We start from the raw sequence: 26621 nt of genomic DNA on the forward strand, positions 1-26621 counted from the left end.
CGTCCCATCCCTAATTGGCACCATATAAATAAACAAAATTGAATTTAATGTCCAATATTTATGTATTACAAAACTAACGAGACATCTGCCTTTAAACATATATGAACTGTAGCAAGATCCTATCAGTAACAGATGTCCCTTTCACTTAACATTTGCAGCCATTGCAGCATAGAGTCTTCTGTGAAGGTTTTGCTCATCACTTAGAGACGCATTTTCAAGTTAAAAGACCAATGTGGGACCACAAGGCCTGGCTCAGTCTCTGCTCCGGGTCGTCAAACAGGGGTTTAATGGGTTCCTTGACATCAAACCTACTGATTATTATGACCCCATCTTTGTGCAGTAATGTACAGTCATGTTGAAAAAGGAATTTGCCCTTCAAAAACAGCTGTAGCATTAAGGGTTCCTTTAACTGATTCTAACTTCTGGAAAAAATAAAACACCCTTCCTCATTATAACTTTACACTCTGCTAGACGCAGTCAAGCAATTACTGTTGAGTTTAATTCGATGTTGGTTAACAAAGTAGTATTACAATGAATTCAACTTAATAACCAGGCTCCTCCAGAGAGACGTCTTTCTGGCTCATTAGTAAAGTTTACTCTCTTGCATCCAACACTAAAACTCTCACTTGAGGTGAAGTTTGGTGCAACTGCTGCGCCACTGAAAAGCATACCAAAGAACTGCTTTAAACTGATGAACAGATGTAGTCTTGCTGGTGACTCTGAACACTGTCTGCCTCTGTATCTGCATCTGCATCCTTTGCTTTGTTGACCCCTAACTCCTTGGCCTAGTCACTGTAGCACCCACTACATACTGCTTTGTTAACAGCAAGAAAATGTCACGAACTTTGCTCTTGAGAACCTGTTCTTTAAAAGACGTTTGTAGGCATAGTCTGCAGGGTATCTGTGTTTAATTTCATAGACTTTGGACCAAAGTTCAGATGAGAGGCTCAATAATTCCAGCTTACTATGTGGTTAGTGGCTGTAACTGATTATCAGGAACCTGAAGGGGGCAGCAATGACCAAGATATTCCATTTAGGATATGAACTCAGTCAGATTATAGAGAAGTACAGCAACATAGCAACAAATACTAAATACTTAGTCATGGACCAAACAAGAAAAGCAAAAAAACAAGTTTGAAACCACCTGTGCAGTGACAGCAACAGATTAAAGTGGAGAATCCTGAATTGGTATTAAAGTAAAACCCTCTTGGATTATTCAGATAAAGCAAGAACAAAATTCAAATTTCTTTAACTTTACAGCCAAATCATTCCAACTTTACATATTCTTTGGTAAGCAGGAATAAGTTAAAGGGTTATGACACAGAGTCAAGCAAGAACACCAATAACTGGTTCTTATTTATTCTACTCAACAAAAAACAAAAAATAAATAAATAAAATATATAAAATTAGGAGTCAAAAATCAATCCCTAGTGTAATACCAAGAACCATGTTTTTATTTTGATTTTTTTTTTTTTTTAACTCCGCAGCGTTAGAAGCTAATTTCTGCCATTGGGGAAAACTAATCCCTGTATTTCATATCCCAAATAAGGCCATGCTGAGAAAAAAAGGAACGACAGTCTAAAAAAACAAATAAAAAAAACAAAGTCAGTGACCTCAGCTGCAAAGGCAGCTAAATCATTCCCCTGCTCTGATTCCTATAACACATATTTGAGTCTAATCTAATCCAGAGGGTGAGGCCTGCACCCATTTTCAGAGTTACAACACCCAGGGCTCTTTCAATAAAACCCATATAGTCTTTTAAAAAAAATTATTAACCAGGCTTGGAGCCATAAAATGCTCTCAAAATTAAACCGAGTGGTTTCAGGTACAAAAGGGAAGCTGGACCTTACCATCACTGTGCAGTCCTCGGAGCCGCTTGCAATTACTTGGTCATTGTGGGGGCACCAGTCGATGTCTAACACAGGGCCTGTGTGACCACATACTGTTGGGTAGGATTTGTCAATGCGTCCCGACTGTAAAGATAAAGATAAACAGAATAATAAGATTAGTCTTAGTCAGGTCAGTGTTTTGAAACAGAACAATTGTGGCCTAATCCTAAATCCCACCTACAAAGAGTAGTACTATAAACAAAGCTGGATTCTTCCCACACAAATGCATCGGATGAGAGGTGTGAGCAAGGAAGCGTGAAATAAGGAAAAAAGGAATAAAAAAAAAAAAGAAAAAAAAAAATTCTTTGTTGGTCATGCTAAAAAAAACAAAAAAAACTGAGTTTCTGCAGCCAAAATGAACAAATTAAATTCAGTGCTAACATCTAAACCATTGTAATTAATGACAGTTAGCCATGACGTCAGGCTGGCTACAATCAGGATGGGCACCCTAAATCAAGTAGTGAACAACCCCCTTTACATAATCTACTTATGCAACTTGGAAGAGGCTATGTGCTTCAGAGATGTGCAAATGCAAACAAAACCTTTTACCCAAATTTTTAAGAGAAACAAAGGGCTCCAAAATGAGCTCTCAAACTGCTTAGCTAGCTTAGCTCATCTCTGCATTGATGTCCAAGACATCCTGGTCTGACTTCCTGGACCACCACAGGACCAGATGATGTCACTGAGCAGCAGGCCTATTTAAAGCCTAACAGCCTAATAGAAGAAACAGTCTCACTCAGCCTGCAGCTACTTCATCATCATACCGAGAATAAATACAGGAATAACTAAAGAACAGCTATAAAACAGCACAATTTCAACACAAAAAAAGTAGGAACACTTTTTATACCAAAAAAGTTTGAATGCTGCATGATTGAACAGCAACTTAGCAGACATACTGTGGTCCCAAAGGCAGTGCACTGGGTGGACACTGACAACAAAAGTAAAGACAACAATTTAATTTATAGTCTCAAAGTTCAGATCCTTTACTGGACGAAAATCCTCATACCATTAGCCAAACAGAAAAATAAATACTCAGAAGTAGTTTTCTTCTTCTCACTCATGGTACTGCAAGTAATATTTTGCAAACAAGTGCCAACTGTGTTTATACAAGTGCTTTACAAATTTTAGGGAAAAGGTATGCTCACCCTTTTATTTACCACTACTGTACCTGTCAGGTTGTGCCATTTTATTTTAAAAACAATATAGTCACCAAAGCTGATTTAAGAAGTATTTTACCATTGTTTTTTTTTGTTTTTTTTTTTTATAAAAAGAAAAGACTGAAACTATAACCTAAATAGTATATTCAAACTTTTGTAGTTGTTATGTCTGATCCAACAGTCCTTATAAAAGCTAAAGGTATGCAATTTATTACACAAAGAAGCAATTACTTGCATGTCAAATTTTCTACAGAATCAATCTTGGCATATCTAAAAATCAAACACTGTATAAAGCTACATGAGTAAGAACTGAAAATGGCTTCATACCTACTCTGCATACAATTAAAAACTCAATAAAAAGAAAAGAAAGAAAGAAACAAATTAATGCCCTCACCTTTTTTGCCATAAAACAGACAGTCTAAAGGTTATGTTTTCTTGTAATACTGAGACTTAAAGTTTGGTCTGGTAAGCAGGCTTGTTTATTGCTTCCAGCTTCTGTAAAGAAGTTGTCAAGTCAGTGTATTAAATTCAATTTATAACAATTTGAATAATTCTAGGAATAAAAGCTTGCATTTCTTTATACATGTTTTTTACAGTCTGAAAATTAACTAAGTCTATAAATTGTAATGCTTTTTATTTTAAGAATAATACATTTGTTTGACCTGTGTAACTGGAATTACAAATTACTCTCATGGCTCATTTCTGAAGTATGAATAGTGGTTGTATCGTACATTTAAAAGCATTACCCCTAACCTCTACATATTAATACATGTATGAGAGAATCAGTGAACAGTAGAACAAATGGAGTGATTTATATTTTTCCTAAGAAAAAAATACTCCTTGAAAATTTGGTATATTAATATAGAATTAAAAATGTATTATATACTGTAGTTATAGTTAATTATTCAGGACAAGCTTGGTGGTTTGCATTACTTTTCTTCACGAATCCAGGTCATTTTGCTTTATAATCCCAGGCAGGCACTGATTAGATTGTTTTTTTTTTTTTAACCCAACAGTAAATGACAAACATGTCAGAGCTATAAACATATAGTCCTCTGGCAGACATGCATTTCCTCTCTTGGATAGTTTGTGGAAATATATTAGTCACTGGGGAAAAGAAAAACAAAACAAAAGAAACTATAGGACCATGAACATAACGACTCACACCCTGAAAGATATGACGGCACTGTTGATAGGAATTTATGATCCACCATTCAGAATCCGATAGCAAGAATGTCCAATTCATGAAAACAAATGTGTCCTTACACGTAGCAGTCCATTGGAAATTCCTTCTTTAACAAATAAAAACAAAGACATGTCAAACTCTGTGTATATTAGACACATTAGACGCCAACATCCTGAACAGCTTCCAACGCATGCCTGTAGTTCGTTTCCTGAAGGCAACTGGAGCAGGATGCAAAGCAGGAAGGAAACCGACTTAATACCAGGTGTAGCAACAGAGCCACGTAAACAAGTCTGAGTAAAGAGATTAGAGAGTAAATCAAACAGATCACCAGTTAAAAATGATTAAAGTCATGAAACTGCAAAACACTAATAAAATGATTTGAAAGTGGATCAGGTTGATTCTAGTTAAACTTCCCTTTCAGAGGTAACAGTCCAACCAGTTCTAACATGTAAAAATATTTCAATGATAACATGTACTGTACACACGTTTACTCACCCTTTATGTAGCCAAATATTTTTGGAACAGAACGTGCAGTTTAAATAAAGCCATCCAGGCACAATAAATTAAACCTCTACAACATAAAAGCACTAAAGATTACAGATTAGTAAAAAAAAAAGAAAAGAAAAAGACTGGTCAAATTAAAAAATTTATTTTATCCATATTCTGCTCAGGACCACCATTATCCAGTCCATTCTTTTAGAAAAAAATTTTATGAAAACAGTATAAATATATCTTTTAGTCAGATGTTTACAATTTTCATCGTAGTGGGACAAAACAGCAACATCTTCCTTACCTTTCGTGCCTTACCCTAAAGCAGTTGACATGTGTATGACATGACAACAACATGTCAATAAGGGCACCCTTTTGGAGGAATCTTTGCTGCGATCAGGCTTTCTACCGAAACAAATTTGCTGTCAACTCAGAAACCTCCCCAGCAGATTCATATTTTAGGCAATTCAAATCGTAACAGAAAACACGGCTGAACGATTTTTCACAAATATTAAATATACATTTATTTTCCCCAACATATACTGCAAATGTATATTCATTCTAAAATATTCTTTGTATTAGATGTTTCATTTTAGGGTTTCATTGTTTTCTTGACCTTCAAAGCTTGTTTGTCCACAGTCCTTCCTCTCTGGACTTAAATGTTAAAGCTGTGGGGGAAAAGTGTTTACTTCTACTCCAATTCATAAGCCTGCATGCATGCATTACCTTTTGTTAAATTGCAATTATATTGAAAATGCAATCAACTGCAAACCCCTAACAGAAACTAAATTATGTTTACGGTTATAAATTTAAAATAAAATGTGGTCAAGGTTATTTTGGTCGTGGGAGGGACCTTGAATCTGACAAAGGCCAGTACAATTTTCCCATTTATGGATTAAAGCTTAGGTTTTGTAGTTTTTTAATAATCTACAAAAAAAAAGGCACAGTTATTAAGTTATTGCTAAATTATGATTTTAATAAAACAAGATTAATAAAAACACCAGCAACCAGTGTTCACACTGCAGGTATTAATGCTCATTTTCAAATTGTTGTCAGATCAAACTTTTTTGTGAGTTCACATGACTGTCTCAAATTGTCCCTAAAGAGTCCTGCATGCGCAGAAAAATAAAAACAAGTCACATCAAACGACGCTCAGAGCAACAGTGACCGGCGTTCACAGAAGAAAAACAACATGACATGTCAGAAGTCAGTGTGTGTTGGTGGATTTCAAAGCTCTTATGCAGTGGAAGTAGCTGGATGACAGTAGATTATGGAAAAAAAAGGAGACTGAGGATAAAGAAAGCTTAACGTTTAATTAAGGCTTTTGGAGGAGTAGTGGCAGCAACATCTCCAAAGAGAACTGTGCAGGTGCAGCATCATAGGCAGCTGACAGGTTAGGGTATGCTCCCTCAAGTTTTTTTTTTTGCATCGTTGTATCCTCCCAAATACTTACCAATTACAATTTTTTTACCCCTTCATTGTATACTTTTCATACTGTTCTCCGTGTTTGTATAATCTTTTTTGCACTGTCAGTACAGAGGGATGTCATCCTCATACTAATTCCGATATCGGTCACTTGGCTGTTGAGACCGCAGTCAGATTCCAAAAGATCTGACCTGTAATCGCTACCAGGTGTGATATGGCTGAAAGATTTATCATGATATAAAGCCTTTTATATCACTCGATATCAAGACTTACTCTTTAGTATTTTGTTTACTTATTTAAAATAAGGAAATATCCATAATTTATAGACTTTAACCTTTGAAGGAAAAAAAAAAAAAAAAAAAAAGAGAGACCAAGAAGAGACCATAGAGACTTGCTTGGATTGCCCTAGAGAGGCTGAGAGGCTAAATCCCATACACTGCTAAAATCCCCCAGAATACCATGTGGTTCTTAATGGGAGTTCATTGGAAATATTGAACAGTTTAATACGACATATTTTTCATAGATACAGATCGGGTGTCTATTGCACTGTATAATGATTTATTGCTGAGCCCATTATGCGAAGTAAACTGCTTAAATTGTAACCATAACCATATCAAAGTTCTCTATTTTGGGTATCTGGGGACCGTTTTAAAAATCACCTTTTAGGAGCCACAAAATAGGCAAGGTATAAAGAACACTGTGCTGGGTAATACATTCTGTGCACAATTTGTTCCATGTGGGATGTCTAAAATGACAATCTAGTGGCAATCAGAGCATGAATTCCCATGGGAACTAATTTGATCTTATTTGCTGAGAACTCAACATCTATTTAATGCTTCTGAATGCATCACTTCTTCCCCTTTCTCTTCCCTGTCCATATGGAAAATCCAGGAGCATACAGACTGTTTACTTGGGTGGTAGAGGAAGCATGGTAAAACATTAAGTTTTGTGAAGCTTTCAGTGTCAGATTTCGAATTAAAAGACATACCATGTGTTTGATAGGGGCAAAGCTTTAGATAGAGCCGATAAAGAAGTTAAATAAACTTAATTTTTAGGAAAGGGGATTATTGGTCACTTCCATCATAACTGCTCAGTCTTACAGTATGGTCTGGTAGCTAATCTGACAAATGGATTATACATTTTATTTCTACCATTTCTTCAAAGGGTTTCTGATCCACCATTCAATGGTTAGAATATGGATAAAAATAATTACCCATATTGAGAAACGTTACAAGGATAGATGACCTAAGGTTTGGTAGGGCTGGAGGAAAGTGGATACACCCCCTAGCTCTAATTTCAAGCCCTAAATGTTGCTGTTAGTGGGACAGGAGTACATCATGGACGCCCATCAGAGAACTGTAGCCTGCCAGGCTGACCGCACCAGATCTTGGGAGAGAAAACATCATCTGGCCTCTGTCTGTGCCGGAGGTAGGATAAAACAGCTGTAGGGCTAAATTAGAATAGCTTTTTAAAAAAGCCACCTAAAAACCTTTTAAAATCATTCCAATGTCATCTTCAAACTACTTTGTCAACATTTTCTTCAGTAAAAAAAAAAAAAAAAAAAAATGCATGACACTTTGGTATTCTATTCTATGGTCTTATAATTTGCATATTTATTACACTAGAAATTGTCAGCAACACAGGATTTTGAGATTTCAGGTTCAATGGTTGATTGTATTTTTGAAATAAGGTTTGTATTGTCTCTTAGGGGTGGCACGCATCTTATGTATATGCATACGTAAATATTCAGTTGTTTACATACCAGAACATCAACTCACAGCAAAGGGCGTCACAATACCTAGGGAAGGTTATGAATCCCAGTCGTGGCTTCAATTCCAGGGTGTGTGGGTAGTAGTTAGTTGCTAGTAGTAGCGCTAAGGGCTAGTGGTGGATGTAGGGTATGCTTTGGGATTGGCCCAATGTCTTTGACAGTTATCCGTCGTAGGATTAAATCTGTTAATGGAATAGTCTGTATTTAGACTTCTTACAATGGTCCATGTGTTAAACACTAAAATGGTGTTTATCATATTCTACCAAAAGCATAAGAGGCAGTGCACTGCTCGCTGTGGGATTGGGCCAAGTGTTTATAAAAACTTATGTCATTTACAATTTGGTGTTCAATTTCCATTCTATAAATGCATTATTGTTGACGAGGAGCCCCGGGGTTCTCTATAACCATTACTCTGCCTTATTTGGATTAAAGTGTTACAGTCCAGGGATCTACAACCTGTGGCTCTGGACACTCTTCCTTTTTGCAAAAAGATGAAGAGCCAGCTGATTTATATGCAAATGCAGGTTAGTCTGCTTGTTAGGATTCTCTGCATTGACAAGATGTGTTGAATTTTCAAATAAATTGACTCTAAAGATAATGAATATATTGTTTGATCTATAGGAGGGATGTATATTTTCTTAAACACAATTTAACAGGTGGCTAGGGCATCTGTGTTAGATGCCTCCTGCTCACCTCGGGAGGTGTTCCAGGTGTGTCCTATTGGGAGGAGGTCTCGTAGAAGGCCGAGGACAAGCTGGAGGGACCATGTCTCTGAGCTGGCCTGGTGTCAGCTTGTGGCCGCCCAGAGCAGCTGTAGGAGGTGTGTGTGGATCGGGAAGTCTGGGCATCTCTGCTTAGGCTGCTGCCTCTGCGACCCAGCCCCAGAGAAAGTGGAGGGAGGGAGGGAGGGATGGATGTGGAAATTAATACCCTGGCTAAAAAAAGCAGCTCTTTACAACAATGCTAAAACTGGCCCCACTTGGATAAAGACAGGTGAGCTAACAGGTGATATTTTTTTTTTTGTGCCAATGTGATTTCTTAAAACTACAAGCAAAGAAACAAACGCACATATACCACCTTCACCACCACCAAGACACACAAAAGCAATCACCTACCTCATACACACAAGTCAAGCAGCTGAATACCTAAAATGTTCATGACTAAACTACACTTCCTTTGAGAGGAATGTCTGAGGCCTCAAAACAACCAGTTGCATAGCAACATGTATGGCTGCAGAAAATGACTGAATCACAAGGCAGTGAATACAAAGCACAGTGCTGAAAAACACACAGAGGGGAAAACATGTACAATATTCCCTCAAGGCAAGAAAGGACATTCTTTTCATTCAAATAAGAGGGCTGCACACTTCCTTTCCTTGCAGTTGAACATGTGATTCATGCACACAAAACACAGATGGTCTTCATGCATATTGTCTAGCACTGCTTACAGCTTAATGGAAATTTCCAACTTTACAAGCTTTTGTGTGCATGGTTAATGAAAACAGCTGACACAGTGACAACAGTAATGTCATTAAACTAGGGGGCTTGTTTCTTTTTTATAATTTATGATCTGGTCTACTGTGAAATAAATACATATAATACAGATTTCAATGAACTAGGTCTACACACAGAAAACAAACACATATCCCTGAGCACAATAAAACCCTGTTAAGCTGGTCACATTTGCCCAGATATAACAGGCTCTCTTATTTGTTATTTTATGAACCAAGAGTGATAGTCTAACCAATAAGGGAGCTGGTTACATCTGAAGAGCAACTGTGATTGATTTAACTGGTTGTCAGTGCTCAGGGACCAGAAGTTTCACTGAAAAGGTAAACTGAGCGGGTAAAGAAAAAAGAAAATGTAATTTCAAGGATTTGAAAATGAAAATGGAATCATGAATTCTTAAATGTGTGATTAGGAAACTTATTTAAAATCAGAACTATAAATTCCGTTTTTAAAATCTTCATTTAGAGATGAAATACATTTAAAAATTTCAGGATTTAATAATGGATAAATGCAATTTACATTTTGTGTAATTAGAAAATGCTTTAAATTGGATGTTAAATTGCATGATTTAAACGTTATATTTAAAATGACTGTTTTTTTCTTTTTCAGTCACTCTCTAGGGGTTGCTCTTACTTTAATACTGTGCCCCAGCAGGGACAGAGCTGCACCAAACGTGCTCCTGTTGGACTGAAACAAATTTGAAGTGCTATCAATTTGAAAAGAAAATGGTGAAGATGAAGGAGCTAGTTGTAATTTGAGTATATAGTGCCTATGTTCTATAAATCATATGTCAAGGCAAGTCAGAATCAGCTCTACCCATATCAACTCAAAGTTTTAGACTTTCAGGAATTCCAGAAAAGGCTAAAGACTTCAAATGTTTAAGAGTTAAAGCTACCAAGTATTCTATAAATATTTTATTTTTGTATTCACTGTTGCCCTTTTGTGAAAATATTCAGATTCTTCTGGCCACGTGATTTCTCTGCATCTCAACAGTTACCTATATGGATAACTGCAACCTGAAAACCAAAACAACTTTCATTACGAAAGATGAAATTCATTCAAGCAAAATGTAAACCACTCATAGATTTAGATTAAAAGTAAGAGCTTAATATTACCAATATCTTTCTTCTGATTGGAACCAACAACATTTCACAGTCAGAAACTTGACTCAATCTGAATCTGTGGAGGCCTACAATCTGAGAGAGTTTAAGCATGACAATACACGTCTACACGTGAAAAGCTGGTCAGCAAATCTATGAAGGATTTAATACTTGGAAGGTCTTAAACAGATAAACAAACAATGCAAGTCATATTCAACACTTTCTACGTCGCCGATAAGGTTTGATTTCCTATGGGGAGAAGTCCATCACATTCCTATAAAGAATGAGCTTTTTAGTTGAATATAATTACCCTCAGTATTTAATCTACCAGAGATATGAATCATTTTTGGCTGAACTGTAACAATTCCCATGCCCTGTAAGTACTGAGGTCAGCAGCCAGTTCACACATGTTAAATCTTTAATGAGGCTCAGAAGGGGTCATTAGGTTTCTGCAGTACTATTGATCAAAAATCTCAGAACAGATTTTGTACATCCAAAGAAAAGGTATCTTTACAAATGTCGCGCAAAATCAATTGACCTTTGCCCCCATACGTGAACAACCCTTTTTATTTTTGCTTTAGAAAAAGAAATGTTTTGTAAAAAAAAATAAAAAAAGATGTGCAAAATTAGTCCACAATACTATAAATACTGGGGTGCATATAAAGTGCAGTTTAGCTGTGAAAGTGGAAAGCCAAATGAGGAGAGTAATATGCAATCCAGATTCCCTTTAAATCAGTGTTTTTTTCCTAATTAATCAGATTTACAAATCATACTGCATCAATCTTTAGGGAAATAATACAGCTTAAATTACAAAGTACATAAAACTTTACAACTTGACAAGACAGATTACATTTACATTACTATTTGAATATGGGTTGTGAATACACTAAATGACTTTCTGACAGAAAGCACATCTAACTTCAACCCAATTCTATCATCTTGATGAGTCTCCCATTATGGCCCATCCCGCAAATCAGAAGAGTACCGACGCTGCATGAAGCAGCCAATGGCAGAGCATGAGGAAATGGTCTTGGAAGCCTGTCAGCCTGGGAGCAGTGAATGACCATATATGGTAAAATCTGCAGTCAGCAGGAATGGGCGGCAAAGGCGGCAGCAAGTGAGCAATACAGAGGTCTTTAAACACAAACTGACCATAGTGTTGTGAAAGACCTGGGAAATAATGTAAATCCAAAAGTTTTATGCACAGAAAGAATGAAGCTTTGTTAGGACTTAAGGTGGTGTGAAAGAGCATAAATATTGTGTCACCGTGCAAACAACCTGGGATTACGAAATGCTAAGACTGACGAGAGGATGAATGGATCCTTGAGGGACTGAATCCAAATCAAATATACTGTACATTTGATCAAGCTCTGTGCTTATTGGATATCAGTGGGCACACAGCTTTTTTCAGCAAAAAGAAACAGTTCAAAAGTTTCCAATGAACGTATAAATCACTGTCAATTTTTTTTTTTCCACAGACTTCAGAGAATTAATAATCTCCCTATAGTCCTGCATTACAGAGAGAAAGAGAGAGAAGGAGAGATCACCAGATACTTGCTAGTTGCCATCACTCCCACAATTCCCTTCATATGGAAATCAGGGAATAAATTAGCTGGTGTTAAGCTAGGAATGAGAAACACAGATTCAAAGTATGAGGGGCAGGAAAGAAATCTGTTTAGGTAGACATCTGATCCCATACTCTATATATCCTTGGGTTCTGACAGGATGAAATTGCAATAATCATGACTGTGCTGAGTCAGGGGAGTCTGCTGCTTTAACCCACATTCTAGGGAGTCAGACAAAGAGCTCTCCCCATCACAAAATGAAGCCTAGACTTCAAGTTGGCTTGAAAACCTGCAAGAGCCTCTAAATTATTGATGACGCTCTCAAATTTTTAATAAAAAGATTTATGAGAACACAGGGAACTAGAGAGACATTTCTGCAAACTCCTATTGTTAGATCACTATAACAATGACTAGCATAATTGTGAAGGGGGAAAGGGCATGACCATACTTCTCCTTGCAAATTAAACCCCCAGCCCCTCCTCCCAATACTAAAATTCAGTAATGACAAAGGGCTTCAGTGGGAGTAAGTGCAGGACAAAGGCCCAAAGCAGCTGGCTGCCCACAGAGACATACAGCTACACAGCGCAAGCAGATGGGCAAAGAGAACAGATGTATCCCTGGATCAGAGATGGGACCAGGGTTAGAGGATTGCAGTAGTGTAAGGACTAAAATAAAATGAAACCCAAATTACTCAAACTTCCTTTAGCAAAGGTTAATCCCATGCATCCAACAGTTGCAATCAATATCTCCAAAATAAATCCAAAGCCTTTGGCCATAAAAAGTTACTTACATCAAAAGTATAATTTTGTTAAAATAAGATTAGATTCCTTGGTCTACAGACGTACGTCTACAGACTTACACCATATGTTATATTATAACTGATAGATGTATTTAACAATAATACTAACAATAACTTTTGAAATTTACTGATCCCACATTGGAGACTGTGGTGATCAAACCGGGTACTTGCAACCTTCTCAGAGCACAAGTGCTCTGCTCTAACCCACTAGGCCACTACTCCCCCATTTGCAGTTGTACACAAGNAGGTTAATCCCATGAATCCAACAGTTGCAATCAATATCTCCAAAATAAATCCAAAGCCTTTTGGCCATAAAAAGTTACTTACATCAAAAGTATAATTTTGTTAAAATAAGATTAGATTCCTTGGTCTACAGACGTACGTCTACAGACTTACACCATATGTTATATTATAACTGATAGATGTATTTAACAATAATACTAACAATAACTTTTGAAATTTACTGATCCCACATTGGAGACTGTGGTGATCAAACCGGGTACTTGCAACCTTCTCAGAGCACAAGTGCTCTGCTCTAACCCACTAGGCCACTACTCCCCCATTTGCAGTTGTACACAAGACAGAATAATAATGTCCACAAAATAAAGAAGAGAAATGCCGGCCTGACTATAGTTAAGCAGGTTTCCACAAGCAGACTAAATCCGGGTTGATCAATAAGTTTTCAAAAAGCAATGTTCCAGAATTGTGCCGCTGTGTTTACTTGGACAAGGCAGTCAACTGGAGAAGCAATTGAGAGTCTGTCTACAAGAAGAGGCAGAACAGACTGTGCTCCTTAATGAAGTTTAGGAACCTCAGTGTTTGGGGTAAATGACTTCTGCTGCGTTCCAACCAGGCGCGTTCTGGGCGTCAAAGCGTCTGGTTTACATGCAAAGTCTATGGGGCGCAGCGTCAAGGAGTCCAGCGGCACTTGAGAGCAGCGCATTTCGGGTGTTCTGGCGTCGGACTGTCCGAGCATCCGAACGTTTGATTTCAGTGAATTGAACTTTCTGGATGCAGGAGCATCAACCAATCAGAAAAAAACTGATCCATGAGTTTTTTTGCAGGAGATAGACACTAAAACATTTTTTTTATGAACTATGGCGGAAAAAAAGTTTATACATACCAAAATTAACAAAAATTTTTAAAACCTGCCGACAAAAAAAAAAAAAAAAATTGTATGTTCTGGTACTTAGTTTTTACTACGAACCTTACAAACTATTTATATTCACTTCCAGTCGCTACTAACGGCAGCGGAAATGAACAACAAGCTGCCTCTCAGCGGTGCGCTGGAGGTCTGGTGCACAGAAAAAGAACGGCATATTTTAGAAGTAACTGAATGCACAGGTGAAGTTTGGAGGTGGACTTAATAGTTTGAAAATGTGTTAAAACTATTTTTCTAATAAATAAAGCCAAGCTGTTCTCTAGCTTCTAGCTAAAGAACAGAACAGATGAATAACTAGAGTGCCCAGCATCCAGAGCATCGAAGCGTCAAAGCAGCTTGAGCACAGTTTGAACTGGCATATGACCCAGCGCCCACATTTCTGCATTTGCGCTTATTTGTTGTCCATTACGCCTTTGGTGTGAACACTGCACTAAAGCTCAACAAGCTGACTGAGAAGGCTTCTCTTTTGCAGAAACTTTTCTAGAACCTCTGGAGATGATTAAGTAAAGAAGAATCCTTCACAAAATGAAAATTTTGGACGTGAGCATCTTCAAAAAATTGTTAAACGATAGACTGTCTCCAGATTCTTCAGATTGGGTGAAAGAGGGGCTGCTGCAAAAGATAGGCTTGACTACAGCTATTAAACGAAAACGGCTCATTAAAATAAATAACATTTTAAAAAAGACCAAGTTACAAGTATTTATTTTCCTCAGGATCAATCAAGTTATTTTGAATTTTAATTAATTTTAATAATAAAAATTTAAAGTTTATGGGAGGAAAAAATAAAGTATGACAAAAAATAAATAAATAAATTGCATAGCCAACCAGAAAAATAGCAGCATTTAGACATTTGTGAAGCAAAGCATCATAAAGGAAACAAAAGACATGGACCCTGAATGGAATCACAGCTGAAATAGCAACTACACAGAGATATATCCAGAAGAAGGCAAGTACCATAAGTTGAAACCACTCTAGGACCAGAGATAAAACCAGAGGAGACTTTACTGGGGTTAAAGAGCAAAGACTGAGTCATGCTTGGCAATCTGCTTTGAAAGTGAGCTGCTCACGACTGCAGCATCTATACTCTGTGCGGCCTTTCTCCCCCATTCTCGCTGGCCTGGGGTGGCGTGTAGACCACAAAAGGCAACCTGACAAGAGCACAGGAGGAACTAGACAACTCAGCCGTTTGGTTTTTTCAAAACCTCTCCATGCCCTCCAAGCGCGACAGTCACTTCTTTGCACAAGCTTTTCAACAATCTGTAGATAGTGAGCTTATTTATGGGCCAAGTCATAGGAGGTCTCTGGATTTTTGCATCTGTGAACCCTCGCCTGTAGGAGGTGTTACACTCTCACCCTGTTTCCACCTGGATCTGTCTTTGTAATGACAAAGTATCCTAGGTGCTTAGTGTGGAAATTCTGTCCGCACAGATGCTGTGCGGACAGAATTACGCTTAATGTGTATGCAGACCTAATGTACGTTTTCAGCATAAACCAAGCCTTAAGGGGTCATAGAATGCAAAAAAAAGTTTACATTGGCATAGATGAATAACGATAGTTCAGTGGGTAAAATGGACGTACAGAGAAGTTCAAACCCCATGGACACCTCCTTTCTCTGCAAATCTCACAATTCTGAAGTTCCATTATAAAACAGGCGAATCCAAACGAAGAACCAAATTGACATCAATTCTGGGATGTTGCCTTATTTGGTTTTCGCCTGTACTTTTGTCACACCCCAATAGTGACATAAAGACCAACGCACAGTTTCACGGCCCAAGAACATGAATAAACCCGCGAGACACCAGTTTTGCTTTTTACCGGTAGCTTACAGTTGGGTTTACTTCTACAAGAATTAAAAACCACGGAGTTTCTTTATTGAAAATGAGCCTGAACCACGGGCAGAAATGCAGTGTTCCAGGCTGCATGGAGAAAGGGGAAACTTTTCAGTCTTCCCAAGGATACGAGACTCGACAGGCATTGATTATTATTGTGTATCAGAAGATCCCTGCAAAGCTTAATGCTCAGCTGTTCATTTGCTCTGATGGGCCGGTGACTGGACCGGACCGGACAACGCATCCGAACCGAGCCATCAGCTCCGGAGCGAACAAACCTGACCTAATAACTGTATGCTTCCCCCGCCTGCCTTACCGTGCTTCCTTCCACCTGCCCAGTAAGGCAGGAAGCAGGGGGCCACGGCTACAGTCACCGGGTCAGGTTCAATCACTCCCTCCCCAGCCCGCCGGAGTTCCCGGACCAGCCCGGCTGATGGCTCGGTTCTACTGCACTGTAGTCGACCAAAATCCCGCATGATTTTGAAAATCCTACCGGACTTTTTTTTTTTTTTTACGGTATAAAACTAGGACATGTCTTGGGAAAAAAAAAAGAGGATGTCTGGTCACCCTACCATATCAACAATTTGATGTTTCAGTGAGTGAGTGCTTGTTGCTATGATGACTCTTTGCTCAGCAGCTTCGCTCTTTGTAAACCAACCAATCAGAGCACAGCTCATTTAAATATTCATGAGCATACCATAAAAAGGAAGGAAACCTGTCGTTTCATTCTAGGGCTTTAAACCAGTCTTGCATTAGGGCTCATAGAACAACAAATATGCCATTTTCAGCCAAACCAGTGTTACACACCCTATTCAGAGACCTTAAGGACCAGCACCAAATACCATATATAATCATTTTATGACCAATTTAAAACAACTGGCATGTTACCTGATGGTCCAAAGTTCTCTTTAAATGTAGGGCAGTCCACACTGCCAAAAGTATCAAAATCAGTTTTAATGACCATCACTGTTCTTGTCTGGTCAGCAATAATAAACGTCAGACTCTATGGGGTACGAGAGACACTAGACCAACTATTAAAGCAATCTGGATTTCCTTAAAATGTCAGCAGATAGAAGTTGATCTCTTGCCATGCTGCATTGATGTTGTAATTCATGTAAATGAGCTCCACCCAAGCACAGCAAATACTGTACAGTGTATGAATATGCTCCAGAGGGAGCAAAAGACAGTACCCTCACAGAAAATCTTTATCATAAAGACAACATCTGACAAAACCAAAGTAGTCATTGTAATACTTGTCAGTCAGGGGAGCAGTTACGGGTGTGAAGAAATAGGAAGAGCAGCAGGGAGAAATCATGGAGCCTAGGAGTGAGAAAAGAGGCTTTTTGGGTAACAATGACCACACAAAGTCTGAAGAAACAAAACATGTTGGTGTAAAAAACAAATAGAAGCTTCTGAAACATAGCCTGAGACACACAAACCTTGCAGCTGCTCGCCTACAGTAGCAGCCATTCAAAATAGCCCTTCCTAGTCAAACGCCAGCCGAATGGCAGCCCACTTCCCTGCAACTCCCAGCAAAATCCCCTCCAACTTCCAGCCACTTAGGTGACTTCCTCCTTCTTCTGGATGTTTATATATCTTTTTAATCTGACTCCACCATTTCACTACATTGCAGGGTCTGACCAGGAGATTGGTCGCTTCTCTTTAGATGTTAATGTCCACAAATCATGACAAAATGTTTTAGTACAAAGATTGTTGTTTAAAAAGGAATCGTAGGGGACCAGCCAAGCGCCAATCAAGGAAAGTAGGGGAATTGAAAATGCAGTCCACCAATTATATGCCACCTTCTTAAGCTGACCAGGCAGAAACAAAAAGCATCTTTGGAGGTACTTTTCAAATGAGGCAGAGTGTATGATGCCTTTATGCCAGCTGCACTAATGCTACAAGCTAAAGCTACAAGGCTGGTCTGCAGCATAGCCCACGTGCACAAATGTGCAGATGGGACTACCTTTCAATCAATGATACCTGTATAATCAAGTAGCCATGTGCTCACTGGCCGACACATTTCAAAAACCTACTTCGAGTCAAACAATGCCTTCAAATAAGCAGCAGGTATGCCTCATCCCAATATGCAGATGCTGCCAGGTGAGATTTCACATAGAAAACTAAACACAAAATTAACAATTGTAATACCTGAAACTGAGTGGTTTCGATCTTTAATTAGCAAATGTAGGACTAAAACAAAATTATTTCTCTCAACATTTAATGTTTTTTGCAGTTTTTCCCTCAGTTTGTGCTCTGCCGACTTGCTCGTACTTTTTTCATGGCGTCTCTCATACAAAGATCCAATAGTCGTCCCTCACCAGTAAAATAGCAAACTCACAGGCAAATGAAAGCATAGAGTCGCACACTTAGGATAGGCAAGCATAACAAAATAAAATAATTGCTGGAGGGAATCATAGGTAGAGACTTCTATTTAAGACATTATTTTTATTAGTGTTATCTTATGTCTACCATTTTGCCAAGAAGGAAAATTACATATGTATATTACATATGACTTATTTTCCCCTGAGGAAATGATTCTTCATTATTAATTAATATTAAGTTTTAATATTATATTGTACATAATTTAGTTTGCGCCCAAAATTAAAAAGAAAAAAAAAATCTTTGCCTTAACAAAAAAATCTATAGAATTAAATCTATATGGGGTTGCTTTTGCTAGACAATTTACTTAAATTTGGATGTTTTACTTACATTTATTTTATTCAATTTGTGCTTTAGCAGAATGCATTCCACAGAGTTCAGCTTTATAGTACTAATCTACTGGACTGCAGTCTAGTCATGTCGTTTGAAGGAACAGTCTTGTTCCACTTTTGAGAGCTGCATTTTCTGCTGACGCTAAACAGATATTACCAGATGGACTTACCTTTGCCCAAAAATCCCTTTCAGAAATACACAATAAAGGCTGAAAATGGTGCAAAAAAAGAAATAAATAAAATACACAAATTAGTTCCTAAACCCTCTTCTGTAATCAAATTTTAAAACCGGTTTAGTTGCTGTACACTGCAAACTGTAAGGTCATAAAACACTGACACACTTCTAAAAAGATGGTCTTCCCTTTTAGCTCCAGTTTCTCAATGAGCAGGGTGTTGAAATGAGTTGAATACGACATCTGAAGGACTAGTCTTTCCAGTCCATCAACCTAAATGCACGGCAATCTAAAAATTGAATAAAAATGTCAGCGATTGATTTTAACCTATTGGCTGGGGGGTTTACTCTGAGGTAGACATTAGCAAAAGCAAAGTTTGTCATCTGGCTGCACCTATGCTTTATTTTTCCTTGGCATGCTGAGGGCAACTAACACAAAGACAGATCAAGAAAGAAGGGAAGGGAAACGTGAAAGCACTGAGCCCACATCTAGCAGTAGCATGGATTGAATGAGGTGCTGAGAGGTGTAAGCTGTGTGATGACAGCCCTGAGGATCTAGTCCCCATGCCAAAACCTTCTCGTATGACATGGCAGTGTAGCACTGTATACTAATTACAGACTTGGGATAGATCTGTCCACAAGTTGCAGTGCTCATGTCACTCACTGTGTTTGGACATGCCACACTGTGAGTGACTGCCACTGGTGAAAAGAAACTAAAGAAAGAAAGAGGCTAAACAGTTAGCCACAATCAACTATAATGACATCCAAGAGCTTTATTAAATAGAAAAAAGGCCTGTTCAGATTTAATTTAATCTCTGCTGCACATTAATGAATCCTAACATGACAGCACATTTAAGGACAAAGGGCAAGTGCAGACTCAGTTACTTTGTTTACATCAAGACCTTCTTTAAAGGCAGTCTTGCCCAACAAAAGTCTAAATCGTAGGAGTGGTTCCTTATATGGAGAAAAGAATCAGGACGCTGTTAACTCCAGAGCTTTGAAATAGCTTCAGGTTTACACATAAGGGTGTGTCGGGCAGCCTAGAGGTAAACATTAATCCCAGACTACACCGACAGGATACATGAGCAGCACTGCTTGTAAGAGGTGGTGCTTTTCACAAATGACTGTTTTCTAAAACATTAAATTCGCCCCAAAACAACGGTGTGTCCAACCTAATCTGAAAATGATAAATAATAGTAATCCACCATTACAGCAGTCATTGGACAGGCCAATAAAATTTTAAACATGGATACTAAACATGAGTAAGACACTGGCCAAAATAATAAATTATTAGTTCATAGAGACCCAAATGGCTTTAACCTAGCCTGATAAACCAGATTAAATGTGTAATTTAGTCTGACCCGGATGAATGAGACATCAAAGATTGTTGATGAGAAAGACCCGTTGTCTTTCAAACCATGTCTGTGCCTATTGGCCAACGCTCTGACCAATGAGTGCAACTGACTGACATAGTAAGCGCAACAGAAAGCTGGTGGGGGAGTGTAAACAAACAGCATGTGATGTGAGCATTGGATAACTTGTTGAGATCATGGAGTTGGACTATTGTTGTCGTTGGTGCAAAAAAAAAAAAAAAAAGACATGCCAGTAGCCGGTGTACTACACCACTGTACACAACTTTTCTGAAGTTCAAATCAACCGTTGTCAGTTGCAGAAAGATTACAGAAAGTTGGAGTGACCGTTTTGATTACACCAAAATCCAATCAAGTCTGTCGAGCTTGTACAATGGTGTTAAGTAGACGCGAAAGAGATCCGCCAATTTATTGGAGGTGGATTGAAAACAAGGTTGAAGCAGGTGCCCCCACAGAATGAACAGCTGCTGAAAAGAGAGCTCGGGAGCCTACTCCCTAGTAAACAGAGAGACTTGAAGAAGCCCCGCCACAACACAAAAAAGCCAAGGATATCTCTCGCTCTTCCACAGATTATAGCCGAGATACGTTGTTGCCATCTTCCTTGTTGTGCTTTCTCCAGCGTCAAGCAGCTTTGTCGTCACGCCTTCAAAACCCTGTCCACTTTGCATCCAAAAAAAAAAAAAAAATCAAAACTTATGTGTGCGTTGTGATTGGCCCGCCAGTTCTAGGGCCTGGGGCACTGTTTGAGGACAGACCCACTCGCAGGCAAAAAATTATTTTGGCTAGATTTAACCCTCACCACCAAAGCCATTTTAATGTTAGAAGAGTGTTAGATAAAACTTCTGTCTTTGTGTTCGTATTTCTCAGAAATTATATTTGCCAGAAATGATATTTCCTTGCACAATATGCTGATATTCTTCTTGTACCAGAACTGGCTGTCTGTATCCACAATCTAATTCAACAGATTGAGGTATTCAGACAGCTTTCAGGTTATAAGCTGCTAGGAGGGCTCTGCAGAGGGTGGTTAAAGCTGTACATACTACAAGAGAAGGAGCCTTCCCTCCACCTCGGACCTCAACACATCAAGATGCAGGGACAGGCCACTCCGCATTAAAAAGGACTCCACCCATCCTGCATGCAGGCTGTTCAAGCCACTCTCCTCAGACAGACAGATGAGGAGCATCCAGAGCAAGACCAACAGGCTAATAAGCAGTTTTCACTTACAGCTGTTAAAACTGCTAACCACTTAATTTGGCTTCATTCACTAATCGCTCTGTTCTTAAATATTAAGCTTATTGAGCGGGGACCCCAATCCAAGGTTTGTACCACAAACATAAATATGTGAGATGATATGACAACAGAAAAACATCGGTGACTTTCCAAATCAGATGTGGCATTACTGGCCAGCCCACCTGCTTGGGTAGGCATTGAAAGAGCTTCAGTAGAAATGGAAATGTGCCAATTCATTTGTTAGGCAGAAGTCAAACTACAAATCCATAGAAAAATTGTCCATTCCTTAAACATACAACTGCCTGAAAACTTTTTAATATACACAAAACTGTCATATTGGACTCTAATAATTGGTAATAAATAATTTACAGCAGGAAAATCTGATGGAATTTCCAAATATGGGTGAGCAAAGGACTTCCGAAAAGGGGAAGATCTATATTATGATAACTTTTTAATGACATTTGAAGAACTCTAAAGTCTGGCATTTCTAAAAGGTGCTTTAATTATATGAGGCTAAGACAATTTAATTCAATAAAAAAAATAAATCATTTATGTGTGTTCTCTGTCTGTTATACCTTGAAAATCTAGTGATAAAAAAAAAAATTGGGAAAATAAGAATGTGTTTTAAAATGCAATGAAAATCCAGATCTTTCCTTTGAAAAAGTGAATTTCTTCCAATGCTGCATTTACAATTAACACAAACACATTTGGTATACATAGAAAAAAAAAAAAAAAAACCTACCTTATGAAGAGGGAGAACAAGAAAAGCTCCGCCACCGCTGGCCTCGATAATTATGGCAACAAACTTGGGGTTGACTGCACAGAAGGAGCTGTCCCATGTGACCCTTGAGACCCGAATGTCATCGTAACATTGGTCATTCTTCACCGCCTGGCCAAAGACATGACGGAATTTGCTCTGTCGTACAACTCGTCTCATATCTGCAAAGAGGGAGGACAATTTCATAAGCACAACCTGAAAAACTAATATTCACTTTCCTCACAAGTAAAAATGAAGTAATAAATTCTGAAAAGTAGCAGCTGTGTTGTGTTTTAGGCAGGATTGGGGTATTTGCAAGATTAGTGAGATGAGACGTTTCACCCTCAAACCTCAGTAAAGATTTTTAGCACAGGCTGAGAATATCAATATCAAAACTTTATATTCTGTTGTGAAAGTTTTTAATTACTCCTGCTTGCTTTTCCCGCAACAAGTCATTACTTTTGATGGCTTAAAGCAAACTAATATTGTGTAAATATTACCAAAAGCACAAGACACAAATTTAAAGATTAAAAAAACTCCCATTTCAGTATTTCACAGCTTTGATATGGTTTTTAAAAATGCATTTTACTGCTCATGTATTTCATTGGGTCAAGTACCAAGTATCTAAACTCTTAGAGCATTTATCAGTGGAACAGGACAGAGAGGGCCACTTCCAGGGAGTGATATGACATACCTAACCCAAACAAAAAAAAGACTTTGTGGCTGGTTCAGGAAAACTCTTAGCCTTAAACAACAATCTGCTGGAAGACAAGAGAGCTGTGGAAAACATGGTCATTCAAAAGGCTCAAGTCCCACTGCTCCCACTACAATAACAGAGCACATCAGAAGATAATGGAAAGTTGGCAGACATCAGATTATAAAGGGGGGAAAAAAAAAAAAAAAAAAAAAAAAAAAAAAAAAAAACACGTCCAACATCACCTACATCCTGCACTGGCACAACGTCCATAAATTACTTTTAGAAGCACCTTACGTTTTTTTTCTTCTTCATTATTATATGTTGATACTCTCTATACACACAATTCCAGTCTAAGTCATGACGAGCAAAACAATCCACAGGATGTGGGACATGCTTTGCAGCAATGCTTTGAAGCTTTTGTGGCTCCTTTTTCTGACAGAAAACATGGATTGCAACACAAGAAGCAAGTTGAGTCTGCTGGAAGGTGGGAGTGGCCAAACCGCTAACTCTCCCATAAAACAGAGTAAAGTCGTGTGGGATGGTAATTAAGTAATAGCATGGGGTGAGGCTTATTTTCTTACGCTAATATTTACTTATACAATGATATATCCATTGTAGTAGGTTTTTTTTAAACACAAACTGCAAGATTAGCAACAAAACCAGCCAGGAATATATCAAAACAGGTCAAAATCAATCGTTTTAAATTCCTTTTATTGTCAATACACCTTTTCTCTGATGTTTATAAACTTTATTGACACCTGTGTTGAAGGTGCAGTCTGACCGTCATCCATGTTCTGTATATGTACATAACGCAGTTCCTAGGAGGGCACGCCATTCTGCTCCATGAAGGTCAGACAGTTTCAGGAAATAACCTTGACCCAGGGACATTTATGCCTGGAGAAAACATGTTGGTGCCTGCATTACACCAAGTAGATGTGATGGTACAACTGCCTTCAGATCAGATTAAGGTGTGAATTCCTGTGTGAACAGGATAAACAGCTAGGCTTAAGAAAGGCCCAAAAAAAGAACATCTATGGAGAAGGAAGGTACCATAAAGTAATTCATTCGACTGATATTTCTCTCTGCACACGCTGTATATACGTCCAAATTTCGGAGGTTTTTAAAAAGCTCCAGATAAACTTACCTGCTTACTACTCAACTAAACCAGAGCCAGTGAGACAGGAAAAACTTGTCCTCAGTTTCCATAGTGGGTTGCTTTATAGAGTTCTACAGCTTGCAAGCAAAACACTTAATACATACAACTTCAGCAGATGAGCAATCCAAAGGAACAAAATACTCCAGTAAAGTAAACCACCAGACCGACCAGAGGTCAAAATAGGTTAGAATATTGTTTTAGCCGGAAGAACAGGGTATAACTATCTGGCTTCCTACTTTTACCAAGACACAACTTTTTTGGCAGATTTTTATTTTTATTTTTTTAAGAATTACCGAGACAGACAAATTTGATCTTCCATGCTTATGTATAGAGTTTATATAGAACATCAACAAGGCTGTTTTATATTAGCAGACTGAACACCATCACAAGTAGAACAAAATATCTATTGCCCTTTTTGATTATTTTGTTGTACTCCTGGCCTTTATTCACCTTTCAGGTTGGAAAGGGGCAGTAAGAGGCATTAAAGGTCCTTAAACATTTCCCAAAGCACAAGCTATCTAGCGTTTTAAGTTGGTCGTAGAGTACATGTAAAATGATGTGCTTTTACTTTAGTCTCTACTTTACTAGTTTGGGTCAACATAGTCCATTCTATGGTGGTACTGTACATACCTACTGTAAATCCTTTTCCTGCTTTAATATGATTTAATTAGACTTGACTGTCAACTGTTTTGTTATTGACAGTGTACTCATGGAAATAGGACACAGAAATATTAGTGATGAGGTGAAATTAAATCTCTGTGAATGAGACATACAAATCCTGATTATTAAAAAACTAGTAAGGGTTATTCAGAAATATTATATAGTAATAGATGGAGCTGGACAATACAGTCACCACTTTTATCTAAGCCTGGAAGTTAACTGCATTTGCAATAAAATAATTTACCAAAATGCAATTTTCAAATAGCAGAGAAACTCAATTTTGGCCACATTTTATTAAACAACAGTAATTCAATTAAAAAACACATCACTGTCTTACTCTAGGCCTTTAGGTGGCCAGAATACAGTTAAAGTGGGTTTTACCGCAGGGCTCGACTAATACAGGTTTTTAAAGACTGATGCCGTTCATTTTGACATCAGTATTTTCTGGACCAATTTTGAAGCTTATATTTTCCCTCATTTACATGATAAAAAATGTTCCACAAGTCTTTATGATAAGATCTTAATTGATCTTAATTGAATAAAATCATATTGCCAGCCTTAGGTGATTCGTGTGGAAAAGTATGTGTGCTGAACTTCACCATATTATAAATCAAGAAGTTGGTTGACAGGGCACAATCTCTCCACACTCTTCCACATTCTCGTTTTAAAATTTTAAAAATAACATTAGGAAAAACAACCACAGAAAAGTTTATATTTTTGAAGGTTATTAGCCATTTGCTTCCCCTTGCACCAGCACCAGCAAATACGTGCGTGCATTCACTGATTTATTAGTGCATTCATGCTTTGAAATCACATGAAGTCCATGCATTGCCACTCCTTCAATACCTTTGTTAATCCTTCCTTTAACTTGTTAAAGCTAGGGTTGCTAATCTTGTAGAGCTAAAAAGATATGAAAGTGACATCCTCCCATTTAAAGATTTCCCCACAAACTTGAAAGCAAATCTCACAGCAGAACTCAGCAAAGCAGAGGGGGGCCGACTCAGCCTTTTCTGTCAATACATTATGGTCTTCAACCTAATCACTTCATGACTCATTCCCCTGTAAATAAACTATATTATTATTGTAGCTTTCAAGGTAGCATGCTAGGTTAGCAATACCAACCATGAGGTTTTAGCATGTAATTTTCAGCAATACTAACCTCACAAGTTTTGCAAAAAGGTGTTGTGAAAGTTTTCGGCAATGGTCAAACCTGATGAGCGTGCACGCGGAGGAGGGGGGACAGAGATGAAGGCATGCGATTGTTTTTTTCCACTCAGATTGAAGTGCAGGGATTAGTCAGAGTTTTTAGAGGCTTGCAGCTCTCGTCTGATTTTTTTCATTCCTTTCACGGAATACATGATGTATTGAATACTGTCAGGATGGAAGGACCATTTCATTCAACAAAAAGTGTTTCTGAACAGTGTTACCAACCCCAACTTTTATGAATGTTTCTTTTGTGTTTAAACTGAGACTTGTATATGTCATCATTGTGTCATTTTTATCAAGTAAAATGAAAAAAAAAAACAATCGACTAATCACTCTTAGGTATATTATTACATATTAGCCGTATGTAATAACAAAACAAAAAAAAACAGCCAAACTAAATCAGATCTCTTCAAAGTTGTACTCTGGTATAAATGCTATGTTATATGGTTCCCATTAAAGCCTGTTTTTATATGCAAATAAATGGAGAATGTTAATTGCGCTGGTGCCCCTTTTTAGATAAATTTAAATGGAAAAGAAGGAGGTATAATTTCTATGGTAGAGCAAGACAGCTTTAAACCAAAGTTGTTGGTTTTGTTTTAGAAAGGGTGGCAGAATTAACCTGACAACAGCCAGATGCAATTCTCGTCCGCCTAGCTCCACTCACATACATCTGGGAAAACACCATAGGAATTGCCTTTACTGAAGGCTGGGCCTTATCAAAACTCCTTGCATATGATTGGATAAGCCACTTGTCTGTCATCTTTATTGACGTGCTATTT

The 26621-nt window shown here is 38.0% G+C and overlaps 1 protein-coding gene across 1 annotated transcript in view; it reads right to left on the reverse strand.

Moving 5' to 3' along the window:
- LOC107091240 (coronin-1C) overlaps positions 1 to 26621 on the reverse strand; it is a 42303-nt gene that overhangs the window by 7961 nt on the left and 7721 nt on the right. Inside the window, exons 2-3 of the mRNA XM_015385051.1 lie at positions 22109 to 22305; positions 1851 to 1973 (exon numbers count right to left, since the gene is read on the reverse strand). Of these exons, the coding sequence (XP_015240537.1) occupies positions 1851 to 1973; positions 22109 to 22303 (318 nt within the window). The 5' untranslated portion in view covers positions 22304 to 22305. The remainder of the gene's footprint in view (positions 1 to 1850; positions 1974 to 22108; positions 22306 to 26621) is intronic.

This window comes from Cyprinodon variegatus, unplaced genomic scaffold, assembly GCF_000732505.1.
Source record: "Cyprinodon variegatus isolate N-32 unplaced genomic scaffold, C_variegatus-1.0 Scaffold330, whole genome shotgun sequence".
NCBI lineage: Eukaryota > Metazoa > Chordata > Actinopteri > Cyprinodontiformes > Cyprinodontidae > Cyprinodon > Cyprinodon variegatus.